Source organism: Rhagoletis pomonella, unplaced genomic scaffold (assembly GCF_013731165.1).
Source record: "Rhagoletis pomonella isolate Grant_MI unplaced genomic scaffold, Rhpom_1.0 Rhpom_scaffold_00030, whole genome shotgun sequence".
NCBI lineage: Eukaryota > Metazoa > Arthropoda > Insecta > Diptera > Tephritidae > Rhagoletis > Rhagoletis pomonella.
Genome location: NW_023458584.1, coordinates 199,574 through 209,551, shown reverse-complemented (window position 1 = coordinate 209,551; position 9,978 = coordinate 199,574). Strand labels below are relative to the sequence as shown.

Genomic DNA, 9,978 nt, shown 5'->3' with positions numbered 1-9,978 from the left:
GATTGTTCAGAAATGAGATTTTTTGCCATAACTTCTCCATTTATGCAGCTAGAAACATCAAAATTCGCACCGCTTCCACTCATTACTAACAGAATACTTACAGTGAAAATAATAAGATCGGGTCACTATAACATATATCTCCCATACAACTGATTGTTCAGTTATGAGATTATTTGTTAAAACTTCACCACATATACAGCTAGAAACATAAAATTTCGCACTATTTTCACTCATTATCAACGGAGAGTTTACAGTAAAATTAAAAAACAAGATCGGGTCACTATAACCTCTTTATTGCCTCCATACAACTGATTGTTCAGATATGGAGTTTTACTGTAAAACTCCTTTATTTGGACAGCTAAAACCGATAAATTTAGTAAGCTACTTTATAAATAATAAAACAAAGTCTGCTGAGAAAATCGTCAAAATCTATGCTGTATGAGCTTTATCTCTTATACCATTCATTGTTCAGATAGCAGTTTTTGCGATATACATATCTCCTTTATGTTGGAAGCTAAACCCATTAAATTGTGGTGAAAAATACTTAGATTGGTGCTATGTAAGGTATATCTTGTTTAGATAAGATTTTTCATATGTGCGCTGTGAATATATAATTTTTCTCAAATACAGTGATCTGTTAAAGTAAAATTTGCAGATGTTCATGAAAGGTATAAAGCCTTCTGTACTGTAAACAATACAACTTTATTTTATGACTTCAAAGTCATATAAATATAAACAAATGGTAAGGTCGGGTGTGGTGTACCAAGAAAATTTCGCTAAGTCACGGTTTTCGAAAAAAAAGTGTATATCATTGTAAAGTACCTATATATGTACATTAGACTGCATCACTCCCTATATAAAAAAAAAATCAAAATTTGGTACTTTGTTTCCATTGGAATTATAAAATCTATTATATTTTAAGACGTCCACCAAAATATTTCGGAAAAATATTAAGATTTACGTGAACTGGACCAATTTGAAAATATCTCCAAAAACGGAATTTTTTATGAATAAAAATAGTTTCCTAAAGATTTTTTTTTTAAATCCCCTCAAACAACAAACGGTTTAAGCTTAAAAATTTGTATGAAAATAGTCTAAAAAAATTATAAAAAAATCTGAACGGAATCATCATAATGAGATTTTTAATGCTGTTTTTTAAGTTTCTTTAAAGGTTGATATAAAAAAACACTCGAATAACTGAATCTAATCTCTTCCGATTTAGACTTGTGATATATTATTGGAAAAGTATTTCCCCCACCCGATTTATTTCTTTGCTAATAAACTCATTTAAATGATGAAAGAGAAAGGTAGGATGAACGAACGTCATTCAAAGTTGAATTAAGATATGTTGGTATTTGAAAAAAAAAAAACAATTGGGACAGGAATAACTTCTTTTTGGACAGAAATCAATCTTTGAATAATTAATAAAAGAAAGCATAAAAAATCTCATTATTACGATTCCGTTGGAAATATTTTTAAGCAGATTTTTTAAGCTTAATCTGTTTTGTCATTTTTGTTTATAAAAAACGCAATTTTTGGAGGTATTTTCATAATATTTTTCCGAAATATTTTTTTTGGTTATGCAGTCTAATGTACATACATCAGCATTGGGCAGAAAGAGCTTTTACTCTGCTCGCGGCTTTACAAAATGTATAGAAAGCTTAAAAGAGCTTTGCCCGCGCGCAAGGCAGTGCCTATCAGTGACATACATACATTAGGCGTATGATTATTTTTTGCGAAAATTTCTACCTGTTACTCGATACTTAGAAATCGTGAAAAACAACAAAAATAATGTTTTTGTGTCAATTTGTCAAAAAAAAACCTCCGCAGGAAACACTAGTTTTAAACTGTTCATTTCGGTTTCATTAAATTTGTTTCCATTAATTTTAATTACACATTAATAAATGCTAGTATATATAAATTATAAATTAAAAGATATTAAATTTAAATTCAAAGTACGCGGCGTTTTTCAGGTATAAAATACATACAACCTCAACCGCTTTAATTGTTCGTTCCGCACAGATATTACTCCAATGCTGGTTAACAGTAGCGGATTCGCAGATTGCCGGATTTTACTGAGTTTCTTAAAAAAACGGCTGTGTGCTTTTCTAAACTGAAAGGAGGATTTTTCAAATAATGCAAAATCGTTTTTATCAAAGCTGTGGTCAGATAACCAAACACTAAACCATGCACCGCATATAAATTGACAGACTGGAAGCAATTGAGCTTTAAACTTTGGCAATATAATAAAGGCCAAAACTTGCACCATGACAACTATTTCAGCACCTACTTTTCTAATATTTTAAAAAATTCTTCGAATATGTTAATCAGCCCTGTTGTGGTAATTCTTTTTGTCCAGTTTTGTGTTCTTTGGTTGAAAATTTGCTGATAGGTAGCCAAATAAATTCTTTATAGAATACAGGAAAGAGTTACACCGGATGAAAAAAATAAGGTAGCTAAATTTTAGTAAATTTTTTTTTCAAAAAATCTGATGACACTAGGTTAATGTAATTCTAATTTTAGCCAATTGACCATCATTTCACATGTAAAATTTTCTCCTTAATCCGAATATGGAATAAAATTTCATGAGTGTAGACCAGTTTTACAGATATAGTTAAACTCCTGTTTTATCGTTTGAAAAAGTCAATTCACTAAATTGCAATTATCGCCAGACGTGGTCAGCGAATTTCAGTTGTCTTTTCCTTAAAATAAATCGAATTGAATTACTAATAATTTTCTTAAATCAAGATCATATCCCAGTTTGATATATAAAAACTCATTGTATAATACCATGTAGATTTACTCTTTCCAAAAAAAGAGGAAAAGTCATATGCCTAATGTACATATATTTAGCGCTTGTGCTGGCATATAAATAAAGAGTGTCCCAACAAGAACACGCTTTTTGCATTGCCCTGCATTTTTAATTTTATCGCAATGCATCAGAAAATAAACGTATAACAATAATGTTAATTATTTGCTATTAGTAGCCATGCAATGGTATTTAGTCGAGCAACGAATCGTTATTGTTAATGCACACTACAAATATTTTTATATTATATTGTTTACAGTCGTGTCATCTCACGTAATGGATATTAGAGCTGACCAGTAAGATCATGCGAGTTGGCGCCTTCCGATTTCTTCCTTTGGAGTTTTTAAAAATCTCTCGTGTATGCCAATAAACCAACAACAATTCCTCAGTCGAAGATCGAAATTGAAATTAGCAAAATCTGGCCACTGGGCCTTTTACATGAAATTTTTATTGAAATGTTTATGGAGAAGAATAAGGGTCTAACACTAAAGACAGGCAGGCCATTTGTCGGATATTAGTAACAGTCTATTAACTTTATATAAACATATAAATAAAGCTTAGCGTAAAATAATTTATGACTTTTATTTCACAACGAGTAAATATCCGGCGTGCTTCACTGCGCCTTAAAAGAATTTTTGTGTTGTTACTCCCGCCCAATACTCGAATGGCCTCATTCATAAAAAAGAAAATATATTAAAAAGCTTTATGAGGGGAGATTTTTACACAAATTTTCGATTTATAGAGCCTTCTTTTTTTATAAATGTGGATGTTAGTTAATATATTTTCGGTAGGTAAAGTATCGGATTTCTCCTGGAAGTTTAATTTATATAATTTATCGAGTCTCGCGCACTTTTTTCAAATGCGTACTAATTCAATATTGGCCTTACCTTATCAGATTAATTGAATTCAAGTTTTCAAGTAGGTGGTAGCCCGCTTGAAAAATATGCTCGACAGTAAATTTTCTTAAATCCCTTTAGTTCAACACGAGTATTATAATATTTTATTTACATATTTTATCAATTAAAATGAATAAAATTTTTCAAACAGCTGGCAACCCACTCAAAAATATTTTCGGCAGTAAACTTTCCTAGACCTCTTTAGTTTGATACCTATATTGCAATATTTAATTTGTCTTATTAAATTGTCAAACATGTGGCAACCTTCCACATAACTTTTTTCGTCTGTATGCCTTCTTATTCTTTGCAATATTTAGTTTATCTTACCAATTTACTTCAACAATTGTTATTGAGCTTGAGGCCGCTTTTTTATTGAAAAACTATTCCGATTCATAGCTATCACTTTTACCATTTTTTCAAATTATTGTTGCTTTTCCACAATAGTTTTTCATTAAAAAAAAAGACATCAATCTCAATAAAGAGTGTTGAATATAATTGTTTTAATAACAAAACCAAATAACTTATCATGTTACTTCAAATGAAATTTTCAAACAGGTGGCAGCTCTTTAATTTTTTCTTCTATATTTTAAGTTAGACCTCAGGCAATACAACAGTGAAAACTGCATTCGATTTCATGCATTAGTTTTCGAGTGATGCGCATACAAACATACAGACAGACAGGTAGGCAGACAGACAGACACAAATTCTAAAAACTGTTGATTTGGCTTCTGTTGCTCTAATAAATATCCCACATACTGATTTTGCATTAATATCTATAAGGCACAGACATCGTCCTGCTACAATTTTATTATATGTATAGATTAAAAATCATGGAACACCCATTATTTTGCAAAATTGCAATATTTGTCAATGTTATTAACAATCATAATGACATGGCAAATTTTAGAAATATAAGTTTCTCCCAATCTATTATAATAGATATCGAGTTATATTTCGCACACTAACAGCAATGCCAATTTGTATCAATATTTTTTGATAGTAATTTCAGTAATTTTGTTTTTAAACAAAATTCTTTTGCGTTATTTACGCCACTATAAAACGGCAATTGAACAGAAATATGCGCCAATCGATTATCTTTCGTAAACCTTAAATATATAAATATTTTCGAAAATAATAATAGGGACAAAAATCGTTTTACAGTTTATTAAAGGAAAATTTCTGCATAGTTGTTTTTTTTATGATAGCATGAAAAACACAAAAAAAAATTTATTGTTAAGAAAGAGAATCATTGAAAATTCGAGTATGTATAACTCTTTGGCATTGTTGTTTTTGTATAATAACGTATAAATATTTATATAAGTGTACGAAATTTCATCTCCATAACTATTATAGCTTAGGAGGAAAAATTTTTTCTAAGTTAGGATGGCAACTTTGCCAAGAATGGTGTCATTTTAAGATATTGCACGATAAAATGAATATGAAAATGAAACGACGCACCATAGCTAAAAATTTATCGCCTTATTAAGATTGCATCTTAATCCTGCAGGAAAAAATTATCAATTGTTAAAAAATAACCCACTTGTAGTTAGCTTTTTTGCGGGATTTCTATAAAATGTATAACTTGTAGTTAGCTACAAAAAGCTAACTTGTAACAAGTGGACAAGTAATGCAGAAGTAAAGCTTGAGATTGTTTTCTTTAAACGCGTTTCTATTTAAATGTCCTGCACTTCGCAAATACTTTATCGAATCGAGAACAAATAAAAGGAAGATCGAAATTCCATATTATCATTTTGAAGTTATGTTATGACGGAGTTCGAATGTGGGACCACCTACAGCAGAATATGTAAACAAATATGAAATGTGATAAAATAAATAAAGTAAATAAAAAATAAAACTAAAAAATAAAAGTAAAAATAAAATATTTTGCTTTTCCTATTGATATTTTATGTACAAAAGTAGTTAGTTACAAGTTAGTTACAGCAAATGCAGACGTAACCACCCTTGACTACATCTAATGCAGAGGTAAGCGAATTATAGCTCCTTCGTAATCAACCTAAAGTTAGCTTATAGGTAGATACATTTCCTGCAGGGACGCGTTTACATACAGGCATACACATGTAAGTACACATACATATGTATGTGAATTAATGCATGTATTCATGTCTAACTCTATAAACTGAATTATGTCTATCTAGTAGTGCAGTAGAGTTTCTGCAAATCTGTGCGACAGTCGCTTAAAATACATCTGTTGCGCAGGCAAGTAATTTCCAAAGGAGGTATTAGTGCTTTAAATATTTAAAAATAAAGGAAAATACTCCAAATAAAAATAGCAACTACTAAAAGTGAAAACTCCGAAAATTATCTGTACTAGTTAAAAAAATAAAATCTCTCCTCCACTACCACTATTCCTGCCAACTCCAGCGCTACAAAATGGATTTCTACCTTATAATATTCATCACACTCTTCTCGCTGCTGATCAGCTACCTGCGCTACAAATATCAATACTGGGAGCTGCTGGGTGTACCTCAGATGAAAATGAACTTTCTATTTGGTAACATCTCTCGCCTGCGTAGCATAAGCAGATCGGAAATTGTGAGCGATGCCTATCAGCAATTTCGTGGCAAGGCCAAATTTGTTGGTACATACATCTTCACCAAACCATTATTGGTAATACTCGATTTGGATTTGGTGAAGGCTATTCTTATTAAAGATTTCAATAAATTCACCGATCGTTTTCAATATAGTGCCGATCTTGGCAATTCAATCAGCGCAAATCTTTTTGCTCTGCACGGTGAGAGGTGGCGCCCATTGCGCATCAAACTTTCACCCACATTCACATCGGCCAAAATGAAGTTTATGTTTCCCACACTGGTGGCGGTGGCACGTCAGCTTGATGAGGCCTTCAGCGAGGAATTGACGCAAGCCAAGGACGGTGTTATTGAGCTGCACGACATGATGGGACGCTATACTACCGATGTTATCGGCACTTGTGCCTTTGGTGTAGAATGCAATAGTTTGAAAGATCCTAATGTAGAATTTCGGCGCATTGGACGGCAAATTTTCTATCCAAATTTTCTTTCAATACGCCTGCGCTTGTTTTTGATCACCTATTCGGGGATATTTAAAATATTAAAATATTTTAGGCGCACAACCAAAGAGGTTGAAGAGTTTATAATGCGGCTGGTGCGTGACACGGTGCGTTTGCGTGAAGAGCAGAAAATTCAACGTAACGATTTTATTAACTTGCTGATTGAGATGAAAAATACTAGGGACGAAAACGGTAAACCTATGTTGACTTACGAAGAGATGGCTGCACAGGTATTCATCTTCTTTGCTGCTGGATTTGAGACCAGTTCGAGTAATATGACTTATGGCCTATATGAGATGGCCAAGAATCCGCAGTTGCAGGAGAAATTGAGAGCTGAAATTGTCAAAGTGCTGGAGAAGTACAGCGGCGAGTTGACTTACGAGGCGATGATGGAAATGACCAATTTGGATCAGGTGATCACAGGTACATAAGTGAGACTAAATGATAGAGTCGATAATGATGGGCATTACGTCGTACAATCTTACAGGCAAACAAACAAAAGTTCGCTATACACCCCTGAGTGAGTCCAAAGTATTTTTGCAAGGCAATTTCGAAAAAAAACAAATGTGTATGCTTAACCTAGGGGTCGCCTCTGCAAACATTTCGATAACACCTATATTCGGCAATAAAATAGTTCTACTTCCTACAAAAATTAATCACTTTTTCTGGGCTTTAATTCACTGACATTAGTCATTTGTTTAAGATTTTAAGACACTGAGATGGCCGATGGAGTTTCTATTCATTCTATTCTTCTATTCCGAGAGTAGTCCAACAAGGCGCTTTATAAATGAGTAGATAGATAGGTAGATTTGGCTGGTACTGCTACGCAGGGAGTTTTCACCCTCGCTTGCTGAACCATTTTGAATCCTTGAGGAAATTCGTCAGGCACCTAAAGTTTAAATCTGCCAATTCGTCAAGGTCGATAATGCGGGATAGTTACAGAGAATGTCTCCTACTCCTCGTTGTTTTTCCAACTTTTGCGGCATTTAGGGTATGGCACTCCGAGCCATTCTGCGTTTTTACCTATAAGACAGACGTCTATTGGAGTACCAATTGTGTGAGATATATCCTGCCTCTTTAGATCCCACACAGGACAAGTTTTTCGTCGACAGATCGTAGTTAGTTTAAAGCAATTTGCTAGCGGCGAAGGGCATACCCTCTCCGCCGTTAATTTTTGAACCATCTGTGAAAATTACTGCATATACTACCGGGTGGAGGATAATAGTTTTCTATGCACACCTCCTTACTAAGGATTTTCATGGCGAAGTTTCTATTCGGAACCAGAGTTTCAACACAACGGTCTGGGTAACCCGAAAAAAACTATAATTTTCCTTCCAGCTCAGTTTTCAGCTGCAGAAGTTGCACTAGATTGGATAGTGATGGGCAACAGTTTGTCTTAATTTTGTTCTTCGAACTCGTTATGTAAGCAGAGTTTTCCAATAATTTTCACAGAAAATGACACTGGCGCATATACTGAAACTCGAAGTGGTCTCCTCATGACTGCTTACAAAAGTAGATGCGGAATCTCCTCTCTCTACATAGGTATTTGTATTAAATATATTGCCTTTGAGCTTTTCTAAAAATGCATACATAGCCAGCGTGCATAGCAGGGGAACCAGGACTCTCCGCCACTGGAGGGCAGCCACTGGTGGCCGTAACTAGGTGTCAGAGGTCTCCTAGCTCAACTTCTATAGTTTTAGAAGTCATCGTATTTGTGACCTAGACGGTTATAAAGTTAGAGATATCTGTTCTTGTCATACCCAAGGATATGGCTTCGTAAGAGATATTGTGAAAACCAACTGATATAAGTACCAAGAAATGTTTTAAATTATTGCTGTGGTAATAGATTTTCCCGCTTACTGACTTACGCATAGTGGCTTCGTCTTGAGATATGTAAGTCTCCCTGATGAGAGTCATATAGCGTTTTTTTTTTAATATTTTGATTAGAAAGGAGTTGAAGCTGATTGGTCCATACCAACTTTTACTAAAAAATTTATCAAGTTTCTATATAAAAGACTCAAACACATACATACATACATAAGCCCTATATAAATATTAGTGGAAATTTTTGGAGTGATTGACATACTGATAACAATTGCTTAATTTTATCTTCTTTCTAGAAACTCTTCGCAAATATCCTGCCTTGGCATCGCTTACACGCATTTCAGTCGAAGACTACAAATTGCCCGACACCGACATTACACTTGAGAAAGGCACACGCATTTTCGTACCAATCAAGGAGATACACTACGATCCGGATATATATAAAAATCCACACGAATTCCGCCCGGAACGCTTCGATCCAGTAGAAGTGCAAAAGCGTCATCCTCAAGCCTTCCTCGGCTTTGGCGATGGACCACGCAATTGCATTGGCCTACGTTTTGGACGCATGCAAGTGCGTGTTGGATTGATAACGCTATTGAAATCTTATCGTTTTAGTTTGTGCGAGAAAACGCCAAAACAAATAGAGATATCTAAATATAGCATAGTGCTAGTACCAGGCAGCGAAGTATGGCTGAAAGTGGAGCGGCTGTAAACGCATACATATACTGAGTACGTACATGAGTGGGGCCAGATAAGTCTTAAGATTATTCATACCTACATACATATGTATGTCTAGAAACAGACATGATAAGATATCGTTGTAAGTATGTGATATTATAAGAAATATAGTACACTGCCTAATTTATGTAGAGATGTATACATGGCCGGCTTTAACGAATTGGGCACCCCAGGCGAATCATGCATTGACGCCCTTTTCTATTTGATAATAACAAACTATTTATTCTAAAATCTTGAACCAAATTTTTGAGAATCAATAAAAATATATGTTTACAGCTATTAAGTAAAGGATTCCAAATACACAGGAAAGATTTACTGAAGCTGAATTTTTTGTGTTCGCAAACTGTGTGTAAAACTGTCAAAATCTATATTACACAAGATACAGTAGAATTGAGAATTTTATTTCATACATAAAACCCCCAGCGTTTTGGATTTTAGTAAGCTATAGATATTAATTTTGTTTTAAGTTTTCTTCTTTCAAGTGGATTACTGCCAATCATGATAAAAATAAAGAAAAGTAGAATCGTTTTCTCAATTCGGCGGCAATGATTTGTTTTTGAATATATTGAGTTGGCAGTTGAGTTGAGTTGAGTTAAGTTAAGTTAAGTTAAGTTAAGTTGAGTTGAGTTGAGTTGAGTTGAGTTGAGTTGAGTTGAGTTGAG

General features: G+C 33.7%; 1 protein-coding gene across 1 annotated transcript; it reads left to right on the top strand.

Annotated features, from left to right (window-relative positions):
• Window positions 1–5,879: 5,879 nt before the first annotated feature.
• LOC118749666 (cytochrome P450 6a22-like) lies at window positions 5,880–9,711 on the top strand. Its single transcript, XM_036484464.1, has 2 exons — window positions 5,880–7,177; window positions 8,875–9,711. Exons 1-2 carry the CDS (start codon window positions 6,097–6,099, stop codon window positions 9,288–9,290), a joined length of 1,497 nt encoding a protein of 498 aa, XP_036340357.1. The 5' UTR covers window positions 5,880–6,096; the 3' UTR covers window positions 9,291–9,711.
• Window positions 9,712–9,978: the final 267 nt, after the last annotated feature.